Genomic DNA, 18,357 nt, shown 5'->3' on the forward strand with positions numbered 1-18,357 from the left:
TGTTGGGGAAGTGGGAAGGTTGCAGAAGGTCTTAGACAGACTAGGAGAGTGGCAAAGAAGTGGCAGATGGAATAAAGTGTGAAAAATGTGAGGTTATACACAATGGTAGTAAGGATAAACGCATAGACTATTTTTTTAATTGGGAAAAAAAAGCTTCTGAAATCTGAAATGCAAAGAGATTTGGGAGTCCTAGATCAGGATGTTCTTAAGGTTGCCACATAGGTTAGGAAAGCAAATACAAATTTGCTATTCAGTTCAAGGAGGCTCGAATAAAAGAAAAGAAATGTAATGCTGAGGCTGTGTAAGGCTTTGGTCAGACAGTATTTGGAACATTGTGAGCAGTTTTAGGTCCATGTCGAAGGAAGAATATATTGTCATTGGAAGGGGTCCAGAGGAGCTTCAGAAGAATCATCCCAGGCATGGATGAGGTACTGGTACTGAACTTGATGGAGTTTAGGAAAAGGGGAAATCATTTCCTTACAGAAACTTACAGAAGTTCTTTCCATTCACCAGAGACAGTAGGAACTGAGAGCACAGTTTCAGAGTAAAAGGATGACTCTTTAAAACTGAAATGATGAGAAATTACCTAGCCAGAGAATGGTGAATTTGTGGAATTAGTTGCTGCAGAATGCTATGGAAGGCAACTAATTTTAAGATTTGTAAGGGGACCAAGGTTTATGGAGAGAAGGCAGGAGAATGGTGTTGAGAAATGCATCAACTATGACTGAATGGCATAGCAAACTCAAGGAGGCGAATGACCCAATTCTGCTGTGATGTCTGGACTTTAAATGCTTTTTCACATTGGGAACATGTGGATGTCCACGTGTGTCACACGTTCTGAAATGTCAGGCAAGCTTACATTTCCAATTGGCAAGATTTTGCTGCCCGATTCAACTCACAATTCTCCTACAGTGTGGGTTTAATCACTGTAATGAAATGAATGAATTGAAAACAAATCTGTTCATGGGGCGACTGTTCCAATCAAAATTCATGCTGCACAGCCTAATTGTTACCTATAGTGTTATGTGGCGATTGTAATGTGTTGACTTTTCATGGCTTTAATGTTTTTCAGATATGTGGTTTTTAGATTTTTTAGGTTTTGGAAGGCCAAATTTGAATGCAGGATACAAGGTTAAAGGCAAGATTCTAGGCAGAATGGAGAACAGAGGGATCTTGTGGTCCATGTAAGTAGACCCCTCAAAGTTGCCACCCAGCCAGATAGTGTTGTTAAGAAGGTGTGTGGTGTATTAGCTTTCATCAGCAGGGCTATTGAGTTTAAGAGCAGTGATGTTATTCTGAAGCTGTACAGAATCCTGCTTAGTCCACGCTTGGAATATTGTTGAGTTCTTGTCGCCTTATTATAGAAAAAAATGTGAAAACTTTAGAAACGGTGCAGAGGAGATTGACGAGGATGTTGCCTGGACTGGATGGCGTGTCTGATGAAGAAAGGTTGAGGGAGCCAGGGTTTTTCTCATTGGAGCGAAGAAGGAAGAGAGCTGATTTGATAGAGGTGCACAAAGTGTTGAGAAGCATAGATAGAGTGGATTGATAGAGACTTATTTTTCCCCATGGCAGAAATACCTACCATGAGGGGACATAATTTTAAGGCAAATGGAGGAAGGTTTATAGGAGATGTCAGAGAATGTTGAGTGCATGGAATGCACTGTCAGCAGTGGTAGTAGAGTCAGATACATTAGGGACATTTAAGCATCTCTTGGATAGGCACATGGAAGTTATTACAATGAAGGTTATGTCTGTTAGTCTGATCTTAGAGTAGGATAAAAGGCTGGCAGATCTTTGAGGGCCGAAGAGCCTGTACTGTGCTGTATTGTTCTATATTCTATGTTATTGCATTCCCAGATCAGTAGTGTTTTCCTTGTGGCAAACATAACTTTTAGTACAAATGTATTATGGTTAACTTGTATTCCATTGTTTCATGTTCATACCCAAACTATTTTTTTAACATTCCATGTTTAAAACAATTACACCATTAAGCTTCATCATTCCATGTCCATTCATTTCCCTATAGATGTATACTACTTTTTCTTGTCACCCATGCTCTCTCCATTCCCAAAATACTTGGGACATACAGAATGCACCCATAGAATGGTGACACATGTGATCGTTGATAGATGATTGTGTTCAGTTACAAAATTTTGTTTTCTCAATTATTGATCAACAGCTGTCTTCCAGTCCTACAGAGCAGTTTTTATAATACTTAAAATTACCACACAAAGTATCTATCCAGAGGGTTTTATGTTTCACCCTTTTGGGCTTTGAATGCCATCCATTCAAATCACTTGTCACTCGGCATCAACCACTTCGCTACTAAATATGAGAAAAATGTGTATCTTGAATTTGTTGTAATATGGATATACAATGTACTAATGTGAGAAAAGAACAATTTCTCACTTCAGTTTGCGAATACAAAGTCCAATTTCTGACCCTGAATGGAAGAAGAAGGAGACTTCTGTTAGGTGAGGCAAGGAAGGAAAGAGCAGAGATGCTGTCAATAATATTCAATTCCTCTCTGGAAACAGCACAGGAGTCAAAGGATTGGACTGCAGCCAATGTAGTATCATTAATCAAGAAGGAAGGAAGGATAAACCAGTAAAATACAGACTAGATTCTAAAATCTTAGCAAACAAGTAGGCAAAGGTCAGTGCCAGCCCCAGTGTCTGGAATAAATGATAAGGGCAAACCAGCAGGCAATAAAAAAAATGACAGTTAAAAGTTCTGTAAATATATAAAAAGGAAGTGAGAGATCAAAGTGAACATAAGCCCCTTGGAAAATAAATCTGGGAAATGGTTATGTGGAACAAGGAAATCGCAGAGAAGTTTAACAAATAGTTTAAATGAATCTTTACAGGGGAAGATGCTTTGAACATCCCAGTTATACTAAAAAAAAGGTGATGAATGAAGTACTAATCACTATCATTTAGACAAATCACTCAAGTAAAAGATATATAAATCCCCTGATCCTGATGGCAGGCATCCTAGGATCCTAGAAGATATGGTTGCAGAGATTCTAGATACATTGTTTCTAATTTTACAAATATTCTTGGATACTGGAGAGGTTTGGAGGACTGTCAATGCGACACACCTGTTCCAAAAAAAGGAGGTAAAATCCAGGTTAACCTACCAATCAGCTTACCATCTAATGTTGGAACAGTATTGGAATCAGTTATTAAGGCAATAATATTAGAATATTTGAAAAGTGATAATTTAATCAGAATCAGCATTGCCTCATGAAAGTGAAATTGTGAAGTTTTAGAGCAAGTACCAACCAGAGCTGATAGAGGGAAACCAGTAGATGCATTATAATTGGACTTCCATAACATGCTCCAGAAAAGGTTAAGTCATAAAATAAGAACCCATGCTGATGAAAACATTATATTAACATGGATATAGAATTGGATAATCCACACGAAACAGAGAGTGGGTTAAAGGGTTTTATTTCAGGTACCACATGGCTGGCACCAAACTGTTTGCGACATGTATTAATATCTTGGAGGAAGAAAGCCAGAGTATTGTAGCCATCATTTCAAAGTGCTAAAATAGGTGGAAAGACAGATTTCAAGATTGAACAAATACTTTGTTGAGAGACATTGATAAGTTAAGTAAATAGGGAAAATTGGCCAATGAAGTATCATTTGTGAAAATATGAAGTTGTTTGTTGTGGAAGGGAGACCAAAGCCTTACGTAATTGGAGAAAAAGAACTGCAGAAATCAGAAACATAAAGAGACTTGGGCCCCCTTTTGCATGAAATTCAAATTGCTCGCACACATGATCAGCAAGTAATCAGGAAGGCTAATGAAATGTCAACTATTGTTTCTAAGTGATTGGAACACAGCTATAATGAAGTCATTCATTACAAGGTGCAGGTGCAACCACATCTGGAGTACAGTGAGCAGGTTCTTCCACTCATTGAACAAAAACGTATCATTTCAAAGAAGGCAGTTCAAAGAAGGATCACGAGGGTGATTCTTGTTATAGAGAGATTGCCTTATACATTGCCAAACAGGTTTGGAATTTTTTGAAAAGGAGAGGTCATCTCATTGAAGTATACAAGTTTTTAAAGGGATTTGACAGGGTGAATGCTGAGACGATGTTTCCTTCATGTGCAAATCTAGGACTAAATTGCCTCACTTCAGATTGGACTTCAGTAAGGTGTTCGACAAGCTTCCTCATGGTAGAATGGTTAGCAAGGGTGGATCACATGGAATACAAGGAGAACTAGCCATTTGGATACAAAATTGGCTCGGAGGTAGAAGACAGTGTTTGGTTTTTGAGGGTTGCTTTTCAGAATGCCACAAAGATTTTGCTGGTTCCATTGATTTTCGTCATGTATATAAATGATTTTGGTGTGAACATAAGAGATATAGTTAGTAAGTTTGTAGATGGCACCAAAATTGAAGGTGTAGTGGACAGCGAAGAACATTATCTCAGAATATAGTGAGATCTTGCTCAGATGGGTCAATGGGCTGAGGAATGAACGATGGAGTTTAATTTAGAACAAATGTAAGGATCTGAACTTTGGAAAGACAACTCAGGGTAGGACTTATGTACTTTATGGTAAGGTCCTGGGGAGTGTTGGTGAACAAAGAGATCTTGGAGTGCAGGTTCATAGTTCTGTTTTCCCTGAAGCATTGGAGGCTGAGAGGTGACCTTATAGAGATTTATGAAATCATGAGGGGCATGGATAGGATAAATATACAAGATCTTTTCCCTGTGGTCTGGGTGTCAAGAACTAGATGGCTTAGGCTTAAGGTGAAAGGGGAAAGATTTAAAAGGGACCTAAGGAACAGCCTTATTCATGCAAATAGTAGTGCCTATATGGAATGACTGGTTGGCAGAAGTGATGGATGTTAGGACAAGTAAAACATTTAAAAGACATCTGGATGGTATATGAATAGGAAGGGCTTACAGGGATAGCAGCCAAGTGCTAGCAAATTGGACTAGACTAATTTAGGATATCTGGACTGCATGGACGAGGTGAAATGAATGGTTTGTTTCCATGTTGTACATTTCTATGGCTCAATGAATCAATGATTAAAGGGGGCTAACTAAAGATTGAGATGAGGAAGAATTGCTTCTCTCAGAAGATTTTACATCTTTGGATCTCCTTGCCTTAGAGAGCTGAAGGGGTAGATTCCATATGTATAGAGAATTTCAGTTATGTTCATGCATTTGCATCTAATGGATATTGTCCATCAGAATGTTAGAATTACACTCATAGAGGGGGATATGCCTAGTTGTATTATTGCCAAACTATTGATCTGGAAACTCAGCTAATATCCATCAGGGAAGGAAAACTGCTATCTTCGCCTGGACAAGCGTGGATGGCAGATTTCCTTCAACAACACTTGGAAGGAGCACTGAGGATGACAAGAGCACAAAATGTACTCTGAGTCTGGATTTCAATGTCCATCACCAAGAGTGACTCTGCATTGCATTATTCGGGTCCTAAAGGACATAGCTGCTAGACTGGGTCTGCAGCAGGTGGTGAGGGAACAAACAAGATGGAAAAAAACCACACCAGACCTCATTGTTAGCAATCCATTAGCTACAGATTTATCTGTCCGTGACAGTATCAGTAAGAGTGACCACTTCACAGTCCTTGAAGAGACGGCATTCCCTTTTACATTGGTGATAAGCTCCATCGTGTTGTGTGGCATTACCACCATACTAAATGGGAGAGTCTTCGAACAGACCTAATAATTCAAGGCTGGGAATTCATGTGATGCTGTGGACCATCAATAGAAACAACATTGTACTCAGCACAATGTACAAACTCATGGCACGACATGTCCCCCACTCAAACATTACCATCATGTCAGGGGATCAAACATGGGTCAATGTTGAGTTCAGGAGTTTATGCCAGGAAGAGCACCAAGCATACTTGAAAATGAGGTGCAACCTGGTGACGCTACCAAACAGGACTATTGTAAGCTAAACAGCATAAGCTGCAAGTGATAGACAGAGTTAACGATCCCACAATGAAAGAATCTGATCTAAGCTCTGTCATCCTGTCACATTCAGTCAAGAGTGTTGATGGACATGAAATAACTAACTGGAGGAGTAGGCTCCACAAATAACCTTGTACCCAATGAAGGAAGAGCCCAGCACATCAGTGCAAAAGATAAGGCTGAAACATTGGCAGCAATTTTCAGTCAGGAGTGCTAAGTGGATGATCCATCTCAGCCTCCTCCAGTGGACTCCACCATTACAGATAACAGTCTACAGCCAATTTGATTCTCTCCAAATAATATTATGAAATGATTGGAGGCACTGGATGCTGCAACGTCAGTGGGCTCTGACAACATTTTGACAATAGTATTTGCAGGCTTGGGCTCACATACTTGCCATTTCCCCAATCAAACTCTTCCAATACAGTTACTGCATTGGCATCTATCAACAATGGGAAAACCACCCAGGTATATCATATATATAATAACCAGAGCAAATCAAGCCTGGCAAATCACTGTTCCATCAATTTACTCTCGATCTTCAGTAAAGTGATGGAATGTGTAATCGACAGTGCTATCAAGCAGCACCAGCTCAGCAATACCCTGCTCATTAACATTAATTTGCATTCTGTCAGGGCCACTTGGTGCCACATTACAGCCTGCCTTTAAACATGGGGGAAAAAGAGCTAAATTCCAGAGATTAGGTTGCAGTGACAACCCATGACATCCAGGATGCATTCAACAATGTTCTTATGGAACAGGTTAGACCCCCTTAAAATATTTTGAGAAGGTTGCCTGGACCCTAACCTTTTCTTACTTTAAAGGTAGATATGAAGTGAGTGTTCCAGGTGTAATGCATCTTGTCAAACTACTTGGCTTTAAGCAAAAGAGAATTTATTTAAACATCACAGTTGTAGCATGTACAAGGGAAAGCAGAATTTAAATAACTTAATTCTTGGGAAACGTAACCAAAACTCAATACTATAACATAATTACCTGTTCCACTGTAGTAACATTCCACACATACACCACCTTGGCAAAAAAGATAAATCCAAACACAGATTCTTACAGACAGGAATGAACAGCATCCAGCTATGTTTTAGAGAAAGTCAGTCAGGAATCATTTACTGAAGCTTGCAAGCCCTCTGGTACTCATATATCTTGTGACTGTTACACTAAAAAGAATTGAATCTGCACTGGGAGAACTGGACAAGCCCACTCCATTGTTAGATTTTTTTTTAATAAAAGACAGATTCAGGCGAGCTCCATAGCACATTGGTACCTCTGCCTTTAGAACCTCAGTTCAGAAATGTCCAGGACAAAATAAGCTTTTTAAAGTGACAGCATCGTCACAGCGAGACATCAAGGAGCCTTGGCAAACTGGAATCACTTGATATCGGGGCACACTCTTCTCTGGTTGGAGTCATAGCTGGTATGTGGAAGATGGTCGTGGTTGTTCAAGGTCAGTCATCATCGCTTCAGGACATCTCTGCAGGAGTTCCTCCAAATAGTTTCCTAAGTCCAAACATCTTCAGGTGCTTTATCAATGACATTCCTCCACCATAAGTTCAGAAGTGGGATGTTCAATGATGAATGCACGAAGCATTAGAAATAAGATGGATGAGCTTTAGGTTCTTTTGGAAATTGGCAGATACGATATTGTGGGGATAACTGAGACATGGCTTCAAGTGGACAGGGCCTGGGAAATGAATATTCAAGGCTACACGTGCTATCGTAAGGACAGACTGACAGGCAGAGGGGGTGGGGTGGCCATGTTGGTCAGGGATGATATTCAGTCCCTTGCGCGGGGGAACCTAGAATCAGGGAATGTAGAGTCAGTATGAATAGAGCTGAGAAATACTAAGGGTAAAAAGAACCTCTTGGGAGTTATCTACAGGCCCCCAAACAGGGGTCTGGATTTCGGATATAAGTTGAATCAGGAGCTGAAATTGGCCTCTCGTAAAGATGTTACTACAGTTTTTATGGGGAATTTCAACATGCAGGTAGACTGGGAGAATCAGGATGGTATTGGACCTCAAGAAACAGACTTTGTGGAGTGCCCCCAAGATGGATTCTTAGACCAGCTGGTGCTGGAGCAGACCAGGGGGAAGGCAATTCTGGGTCTGGTATTGTGCAATGAACCAGAATTGATCAGGGACCTCGATGTGAAGGAGCCATTGGGAAATAGTGACCATAATACAATAAGCTTCAATCTGCAATTAGATAGGGAGAGGGTACAATCAGAAGTGACAATATTTCTGTTGAATAAAGGGATCTATGGAGCTATGAGGAGGAGCTGGCCAAAGTTCAATGGTGCAATATCTTTGCAGGGATGACAGTAGAGGAACAATGGCGCATATTTCTGTGTATAATGCAGAATATGCAGGATCAGTTCATGCCAAAAAGGAAGAAAGGTCCTAGGAGAAGGCATGGGTGGACGTGGCTGATGAGGGAAGTTATGGAACATATAAAGTTAAAAGAGAAAATGTATAACATAGCAAAGATAAGTGGGAAAACGGAGGACTGGGAAGCTTTTAAAGAACAACAGAGGATTACTAAGAAGGAAATACACAGAGAAAAAATGAGATACGAAGGTAAACTGGCCAAAAATATAAAGGAGGATAGTAAAAGGCAAAAAAAAAATGATTAAGACAGAAACAGGGGAATATATTGCGGGGAACAAAGAAATGGCAGAAGAATTGAATTGGTACTTCAGATCTGTGTTCACTGGGGAAGACACAAGCAATCTCCCTGAGGTAATAGTGGCTGAAGGACCTGAACTTAAGGGAATTTACATTTGCCAGGAATTGGTATTGAAGAGATTGTTAGGTCTGAAGGTTGATAAGTCCCCGGGGCCTGATGGTCTACATCCCAGGGTACTGAAAGAGGTGGCTCGAGAAATCATGGATGTGTTGGTGATTATTTTCCAGAGTTTGATAGATTTGGGATCAGTTCCTGCAGATTTGAGGATGGCCAATGCTGTACGACTTTTTAAGAAAGGTGGGAGAGAGAAAACAGGAAATTATAGACCAGTTAGTCTGACCTCAGTGGTGGGAAAGATGCTGGATTCTATTATAAAGGATGAAATTACGACACATCTGGATAGTAGTAACAGGATAGGTCAGAGTCAGCATGGATTTATGAAGGGGAAATCATGCTTGACTAATCTTCTGGAATGTTTTGAGGATGTAACTCTGAAGATGGACGAGGGAGATCCAATAGACGTAATGTACCTGGACTGTCAGAAAGATTTTGATAAAGTCCCACACAGGAGGTTAGTGAGCAAAATTAGGGCGCATGGTATTGGGGCCGAAATACTAACTTGGACTGAAAGTTGGTTGGCTGATAGGAAACAAAGAACAGTGATAAACATCTCCATTTCGGAATGGCAGGCAGTGACCAGTGGGGTACTACAGGGATCAGTGCTGGGACTGTAGCTTAAAGATGTAGAAGATGGTTTTAGCAATAGCATTAGCAAATTTCCTGATGATGCTAAGCTGGGTGGCAGGGTGAAATGTGAGGAGGATGTTAGGAGATTACAGGGTGAATTGGACAGGTTAGGTGAGTGGTCAGATGCATGGCAGATATCGTTTAATATGAATAAATGTATGATTATCCACTTTGGTGGCAAGAACAGGAAGGCAGATTACTATCCAAATAGAATCAATTTAGGTAAAGGTGCTGTACAAAGAGATCTGGGTGTTCTTGTACACCAGTCAATGAAGGTAGGCATGCAAGTACAGCAGGTAGAGAAGAAGGCTAATAGCATGCTGGCCTTCATAACAAGAGGGATTGAGTATAGAAGCAAAGAGGTTCTTCTGCAGCTGTACAGGGCCCTGGTGAGACCACGCCTGGAGTACTGTGTGCAGTTATGGTCTCCAAATTTGAGGAAAGACATTCTGGCTATTGAAGGAGTGCAGCGTAGGTTCACAAGTCCTGGAATGGCAGGACTACCTTACACTGAAAGACTGGAGCGACTGGGTTCGTATACCCTTGAGTTTAGAAGACTGAGAGGGGATTTGATTGAGACATATAATATTATTGAAGGATTGGATACTCTGGAGGCAGGAAACATGTTTCTGCTGATGGGTGAGTGCCGAACCAGAGGACACAGCTTAAAAATACGGGGTAGACCATTTAAGACAGAGATGAGGAGAAACTTCTTCATCCAGAGAGTGGTGGCTGTGTGGAATGCTCTGCCCCAGAGGGCGGTGGAGGCCCAGTCTCTGGAATCATTTACGAAAGAGTTGGATAGAAATCTCAAGGATAGTGGAATCAAGGGTTATGGAGATAAGGCAGGAATAGGATACTGATTGAGGATGATCAGCCATGATCATATTGAATGGTGGTGCAGGCTCGAAGAGCAGAATGACCTACTCCTGCACCTATTGTCTATTGTCTATTGAATATATAATGTTTAGCACAATTTGCATCTCACCAGACAGTGAAGAAACGAGATGTTGACAATATCCAGGCTTGGGCTGACAACAGCAAGTAACAATCGTACCACACAAATTCCAAGCTATGATCACCACCAAGAAGAAGCAATCTAACCACCACCCCTTGGCATTCAATGGTGTCAATCACTAAATCCACCATTATCAACATTCTGGGGGTTCCCATTGACCAGAAACCTCAACTGGACTCTTCATATAAGCACAGTAGCTAACAAAAGCAGACTAGAGGCGAGAAAAACTGCAGCAAATAACACATCTCCTGAACCCACCACCACATCCCGCCCTCCCCCTTCCCCCCTAACCAAAGCTTGCCCACCATTTGCAAGGCAGAAGATAGGAGTGTGATGGAATATTCCCAATTTGCTTGGATGGATATACCTCTCACAATACTCAAGAAACTTGACACCATCCGAGACAAAACTACAGTCTTGATTGGCATGGCATCTATAAATATCCACTCCCTCGCTTCCATCACTCAGTAGCAGCAGTGTGCACTATCTACAAGGTGCACTGCAGAAATTCACCAAAGGTCCTCAGACAGCACCTTCCAAACCCATAGCCACTTCCATCTAGAAGAACAAGAGAAGCAGATACATGGGAACACCATCACCTCTAATTTCCCCTAAAGTCACTCATCATCCTGACTTGGAAATACAACATGGTTCCTTGACTGTCGCTGATCAAAGTCCTGGAATTCCCTCTGTGATGACATTATGGGTCAACCCACAGCAGGTGGATTGCAGCAGTTGAATAAAATAGCTCGCAATCACCTTCTCATGGGCAACTGGGGGCGAGCAATAAATGCTGGCCAGCCAGCGATGTCCATAGCCCAGAAAAATGATTAAAGAAAACAAAATCTCTGTAATATGACAAAATGGCTGGTTTACAATGCTGAGTTGCACAAACACCTATGGCGTTCAATTCCCATACTAGCTGAGTTTATCATGAAGAATTTCCTTCTCAACTCCATCAGTTATCACTCCTTGGCGAGAAAGCAGTCCTATGGTCTGGCGAAACTGTAACAACTTTAACATCTTTAACCCAGCACTAAAAAATGCTTTCATAGCATGTAAGTTATTATGTTGAATGAAACATGATAACTATATGATGTTAATCGAATTGTAATGTTTTCCATGTACACCTTACACTAGTTTAGGCTGACTTCAAGTTTGGTCATTGCAGAACGCCATGAATAATACACTTAAATACATTTAAAAATCAAATTGCAAGCTGTCACAATCAATACTATATTGTATTAAAGCTTTTGCACAAACCATTTACAACCTAAATAACTACATTGTATGACAATGCACTCATATTTAAAGTTGTACAACGTGATTCGGTTCAATACTGCTTTAAGAGGAGTTGGTGTTATAATTGGTCGATACTCGCTGTGTCGCTGTGTACCAATACGGTGATAGCAATGTGGTTGGAGATCCAGCCCCACCCCCACAAGCGAAACGCTCGGCAATATCCGAGAATGACCAGCACACTCTTTGTCTTTTGCTCTTCATGACATCTGAGAAAGCACATTAGTCGCTAAAGGAACTTCGTGCAGATAATGCTATTGTTTCCAACTGGAAGTTGGAAAGAAGCGAACCAGGTACCTTTTGATATGGTGTTGTGTGGGGTATGATAACTGCAGTGCAATTTCTTGGTGTATTTGCCCGCAGTATACGTTTTGGTCTTTGAGTACGAATGGCTTATTTAACGTTCCCATTATTTTTTGTGCAACTTCTTTGTTTGATATTCGGCCAATTTTTATATTCAGTTTACGGAACCATTCGCTATTCAATTCCCGAAGAATTGCAAAAAGGTTCTATGGTTGGGAACATTGCAAAAGACCTCGGGATAGATTTACGGCAGCTGTCCGTTCGGAAGTTTCGGATTGCAACTGAAAAGCACAAGCAATATCTGGACATAAATTTTGAAAACGGCATTCTGGTCGTCAATGAGAAAATCGACAGGGAACAGCTCTGTGAACCGATATTTGCATGTGTGTTGACTTTGGAAGCTATGACTGAGAACCCATTTGAATTATATAATATTGACGTTGAGATTATCGATATAAACGACAATCCACCCGGGTTCCCGAAAGGCGAGACCCGTTTTGAAATATCAGAGCTTGCTTCACCCGGAACCCGCTTTCCACTTCAAAGAGCTTACGATCCTGATTCTTCAAGCAACAGCGTCCACACTTATCGACTAAGCCAAAATGATTTCTTTGCTTTGGATCTACAAACCAATAGCAACCAAATAATGACTCCAGAACTCGTCCTCCAAAAAGCCTTAGATAGAGAGCAGCAAGCGATTCATCGGTTAACACTAACCGCAATCGATGGAGGTTCCCCGAGCAAATCAGGAAGCACACAGATTGTCATCATCGTTTCTGATATAAATGATAATGCACCGGTTTTCGATGAGAATGTGTACCAAGTTGCGATTCCTGAAAACGCACCGAGGGGTTCTTTAATAGCAAAGGTTAATGCTATAGATTTAGACGAGGGAGTAAATGGTGAAGTAATATATTCTTTCAGCGAGGACACTGGTGATAAAATACGTAAACTGTTCAGCATTAATGCTGAAAAAGGAGAGATCAGAGTAAATGAAATAATTGATTTCGAGGAGATGGAGAACTACGAGATGACGGTGCAAGCAAAGGACAGAGGCATTGCAGGAATACCATCGTACTGCAAGGTCCTAGTAAAAGTTACTGATGTTAATGATAACGCCCCCAGAATAATGATCAGTTCTGTGCATGCCCCCATTCCAGAGAACGCCCCTGAAGGGACGTTGGTAGCCATTTTGAAAGTAACGGACAGAGACTCCAAAGAAAGACAGGCAGTTTCTTGCCGTGTTTCGAAGGATGTTCCTTTTAAGCTTGACAGTTCTTCGAATAACTATTATACAGTGGTTACTGACGGTGTCATAGATCGTGAAAAGGTGTCTGAGTACAACATTACAATTACATGCACGGATAAAGGCAACCCCCCACTTTCGACTTACAAGACTATCCCAGTGCAAATATCGGATGTAAATGATAATGTACCACGTTTTACGCAGCCTTCTTTTACAATGTATGCGACGGAAAATAATGCTATAGGCGCTTCAATCGGATTTCTATCGGCAAACGATCCAGACAGTAATCAAAATGGCCGACTGTCATATTCAATACTGGATAGAACAGTTCATGGTGTTCCTGTATCCACATTCGTCTATGTCGATTCAGATAGCGGAGTGATGTTTGCGCAACAAAGATTCGATTACGAGCAGCTTCACGATCTTCAGCTTTCTGCGCAAGTAATGGATAATGGAACCCCTCCGCTTGCCAGCAACGTAAGTGTAAATGTGATTATAGTCGATCAAAATGATAACGCTCCCGTGATCCTATCGCCATTGGCAAATAGAGACTCAGCAGCAGAGGAGACCCTACCCAGATCTGCGGATCCGGGTTATCTTGTGATTAAAGTGACAGCCACAGACGCTGATTCAGGACAGAACGCCCAGCTGTTTTATCAGATTAGCCAGCCCACGGATGAAAGTTTGTTTACCGTGTCTTCCGAATCAGGAGAAGTATGGACTATCCGCCACTTTGGCACAAAGGATTCACTGAAACAGCAAATCGTGATCCTGGTCAGAGATAACGGAAAGCCTTCACTTTCTTCAACAATCAGTATCAACTTGTCAGTGTTGGAAACTGATCAGACAAGTGCATCTAATGTTGCTGCGCTGGGGAACTCCGATTTCTGGACACATGATATCAGAATGTATTTGATAATTTCTTTTGGGATAATCTCCTTTGTTTTTCTTGCGGCTATAGTCATGCTCGCTCTGAAAATTCAGAAGGGCTCACATGGAGATCATGGCGACTGTTGTTGCTCAGAGATACTCTTCTGTGGTGTACAAAGAGATTCACTGCGAGGTGTTCAAAAAGCCAGTGCGAATATTCCAATTCCAGTTAATTATCCAGATGTGTACGAAAGAGTGTCGGTCCCTCACACGGCTGTATATGGCAAGTGTCCGACTTCAAATGCATTCACGAAGGATTTCACGCTGTTAAAGTTACATGATCCGCTGCAATCCTCGATTACTGTGAAACATGGTTCTTTTCTAATAGACAACACTACAAAAGAGCCCTATTCTACTGTGAAAGAAAGCGTTCAATCACACGAGGTGAGACATGTAACGTACTTGCAGAATCCGTATTTCCTTGGTCAAGGAAATCAAACATGATGTAATTGTATATGGAATGGGGTAGTGGAAACCGGAGGTTGTGTGGAGTAGAGAGAGAGAGAGTGGTGGGGGCAAATTTGGACGAGGCATTAAGATCAGATCAGTCATAATATTACAGAATGTTAGAGCATCTAAGAAGGGCCCAATGACGTGAGCTTGCTCTTAAATTCTTTATTTCTCCGCCTCATGCAATATTGAATTGACCAATCGTGAACGGGTTAAACAGTCGTAACTGTTCATGTATTCAGTCGATAAACTGAACGTTGCTTATCTGGAAATCAGGGGGAAAAGATGTTGGTCTAATATAACATGGACAAAATAGTGACATAGGTTCTGTCGTAGGACCTTGTGATCAAACTTATTACATGCATGTTGCAGTTTTTACGTTGCACAATTGTTTAGCAAGGATTTCATTCTAGTATTCTAATCCAGTTGATTACATAAACAAAATCAGAGTCATGCGAAGAAAGTCGTCTGGATTGGCAGCGTTTGTAGGGAAAGCGACAGAGTTGTGTCTGGAGTCCACTATGACTGTTCTACAGTCCCCGAGAAGAGTCATAGTGGAGTCAAAACATTCATTTTGGTTTATCTTTCCTTGCTATCAGACCTGCTAAGTTTTTCCAGCATTCTCTGTGTTTCATATTTGCAGCATGCACTGTATTTTGTCTTTGCACGATCACGCAGTTATGTAGAAATGGTTACTAAATGGTGCTGACAGCACTGGATTTTGAGTGTTGGTCCTGGTAGTTGGGGTGACGGGAGAGGTGGGGGTGGGGGGGTGGGCGGGAAGGTGTGGAAGTGGTAGTAGCGAATGGTGGAGAGAGACGGAGAATACAATGAGAGCTACACGTTGAAACAGAGAATGACAAACGCACTGCAAGTACTGAATGAATCCCTTGGAGACTATAAGGGTTGTAGGAGTATACTCAAGAGGGAAATCAGGATAGCAAAAAGGGGACATGAAATAGTTTTGGCAGATAGTAATAAGGTGAATCGAAAGGAATTCTACAAAAACATTGAGGACAAAAAACTGGGTAGAATATACGGCCCATTATGATCAGCAAGGCCACTTCTTTGTGGACTCGCAAGAGATAGGAGAAGTAACAAATGCATATTTCACATGAGTGCTTAGTGCAAAGAAGGATATGGAAGCCAGGCAACTTGGGGAAACAAATACTAATATCCTGAAAAGTGCCCATAATTACAGAAGAGGAGGTGCTGGATTATGCCTCATGAAATGCATCAAGATGGATAAATCCCTGGGGCTGGATCAGATGAAACCTAGAACATTGTGGGAAGTTAGGGAAATAACTACTGGGCCCCTTGCCGAGATATTTGTACCATCAGTTGCGACGGGGGAAGTGCTCGAAAACTGGAGTTTGGCTAACATAATGCTTTTATTTAAGAAAGGTGGTCAGGAAAAGCCAGAGAACTACAGATCAATGAGCCTGACGTCAGTGGTGAGTAAGTTCTTGGAGGGGATTCTGAAGGACTGGATTTACTTGTATTTGAAAGGCATGAATTGATTATGGATTGTCAACATGTCTATGTGCTTGGGAAATCGTGTCATCATTAACATGATTCAATTTTTTGAAGAAGCCACGAAGAAGATTAATGAAGTCAGACCAGTGGACATTGTCTATACGGGCTTCAGTAAGGCATTTAACAAGGTTCCATAAGACTTAGGTTAGACCACATGGAATACAGGGGGAATTAGCACTGCTGCCTCACAGCGCCAGGGACCTGGGTTCAATTCCCGCCTCAGGCGACTGACTGTGTGGAGTTTGCACGTTCTCCCTGTGTCTGCGTGGGTTTACTCCGGGTGCTCCGGTTTCCTCCCACAGTCCAAAGATGTGCAGGTCAGGTGAATTGGCCATGCTAAATTGCCTGTAGTGTTAGGTAAGGGGTATATGTAGGGGTATGGGTGGGTTGCGCTTCGGCGGGTCGGTGTGGACTTGTTGGGCCGAAGGGCCTGTTTCCACACTGTAAGTAATCTAATCTAGACGTTTTTGATGCAAAAGTGACTTGAAGGTAGGAGACAGAGGGTCATGGTGGAGGCATGCGTTTCAGACTGTGACCAGTGGTGTGGAACAAGGATCTGTGCTGAGTCCCTTTCTTTTTGACATTTATATGAATGCTGTGGATGTGAATACAGGAGATATGATTAGTAAGTTTGAAGATGATGCCAAAATTGGTGCTGTAATGAACAGAAAAGAAGGTGATCTCAGGGTACAATGGGACTTTGATCATATTGGAAATGAGTCTAGGAGTGACAGATGGAGCGTAATTTAGATAAATGTGAGGTGCTGCATTTTGATAGGGCAATTAAGGGCAGGGCTTACACACTTAATGTTCATGTCCTTGGGACTGTTGCCGAATAAACAGACCTTGGGCTGCAGCTTCATAGTTCCTTGAAAGTGGAATTACAGGTAGACAGGTTAGTGTAGAAGGTGTTTGACACGTGTGCCTTTGTTGGTCAGTGCATTGAGAATAGTCGTTGGAAAGCCATGTCGTGGCTCTACAGGATATTGGTTCGATCACATTTGGAGTACTGTGTTCAATTCTGGTCTCTCTGCAATAGGAAAGAGATTGAGAAACTTGAAAGGTTTGATACAAAATTTACAAGGATGTTGGATCGTTTGAAGAACAGAGAGAGGATGAGTGGGCTGGAGGCTGAGGGGTTATCGAAGTTTATAAAGCCATGAAGGGCATGGATAAGATGAACAGTCAAGGTCTTTTCCACAGGCTAGCTGAGTCCAAGCTATAGTGCATCAGTTTAAGGTGAGAGAAGAAAAAATTAAAGGGTCTTAAGGGGCAACATTTTAATGCAGAGGGTGGTGTGTGTATAGAATGATCTGGCAGAGAAAGTGGTGGATGTTCATACAATTATAACATTTGGAGTCTTAGTGTCATAGAAATGTGCAGCATGGGAAAAAACCCTTTGGTCCAACTTGTCCATGCCAACCATATATTCTCGTCCTACTTTCCAACGTTTGATCCATATCCTTCTAAACTTTTCCTATTCATATAACTATTCAGATGCCTATTAAATTTTATAATTGTACCAACCTCTTCCACTTCCTCCAGCCACTCAGTTCTATACACATGCCACCTTCTCCATGAAAACGTTGCCCTATAGGACCTTTTTAAATCTTTCCCCATTCACTTTAAACCGTTGCCCTTTGGTTTTAGATTCCCTAACCCCAAGGAAAAGACCTTGACCATTTTACCCTATCCATACTTTTATTCATGACTTTACAAACTTTTATAAGGTAACCCCTCAGTTTCTGATGCTCGAGTATAACAGCCCCAGACTATTCAGCCTCTCCCTACAGCTCAAACTCTCCAACCTTGGCAACATCCTTGTAAATCTTTTCTGAGCCCTTTCAAATTTCCCTACACCCTTTCTGTAAGGGGGAGACCAGAATCACATGCAATATTCCAAAATTGGCCTATTCAATGTTTTGTATGGCTGCAACATGTCCATCCAACTCCAATACTCAATGCGCTGATCAATAAACGCAAGAAAACCAAGGACGTTCTTCACTATCCAATGTACCTGAGACTCCACTTTCAAGGTACTATGAACCTGCACTCCGAGGTATCTTTTTTCAGCAACTCTTTCCAGGGCCTTACCATTAACAGTATAAGTCCTGTCCTGATTTGCCTTTCCAAAATGCAGATCCTCACAGCTATC

At 41.5% G+C, this 18,357-nt stretch overlaps 1 protein-coding gene across 1 annotated transcript; it reads left to right on the forward strand.

The window, feature by feature from the left end:
* Nucleotides 1-12,025: 12,025 nt before the first annotated feature.
* On the forward strand, nucleotides 12,026-16,378 carry LOC132823509 (protocadherin-10-like). The gene is made up of 2 exons (XM_060837437.1): nucleotides 12,026-14,600; nucleotides 16,071-16,378. Exons 1-2 carry the CDS (start codon nucleotides 12,126-12,128, stop codon nucleotides 16,104-16,106), a joined length of 2,511 nt encoding a protein of 836 aa, XP_060693420.1. The 5' UTR covers nucleotides 12,026-12,125; the 3' UTR covers nucleotides 16,107-16,378.
* The last annotated feature ends 1,979 nt before the right edge of the window (nucleotides 16,379-18,357 follow it).

Source organism: Hemiscyllium ocellatum, chromosome 16, assembly GCF_020745735.1.
Source record: "Hemiscyllium ocellatum isolate sHemOce1 chromosome 16, sHemOce1.pat.X.cur, whole genome shotgun sequence".
Taxonomy (NCBI): Eukaryota; Metazoa; Chordata; class Chondrichthyes; order Orectolobiformes; family Hemiscylliidae; genus Hemiscyllium; species Hemiscyllium ocellatum.

What these genes read in the sequence shown, in the direction of transcription:
- LOC132823509 (XM_060837437.1), top strand. Translation starts at nt 12,126, where the DNA reads ATGGCTTATTTAACGTTCCCATTATTTTTTGTGCAACTTCTTTGTTTG. An exon ending in AAAGCGTTCAATCACACGAG is followed by an intron (nt 14,601 to 16,070) that starts GTGAGACATGTA and finishes TATTTAAGAAAG; the next exon opens with GTGGTCAGGAAAAGCCAGAG.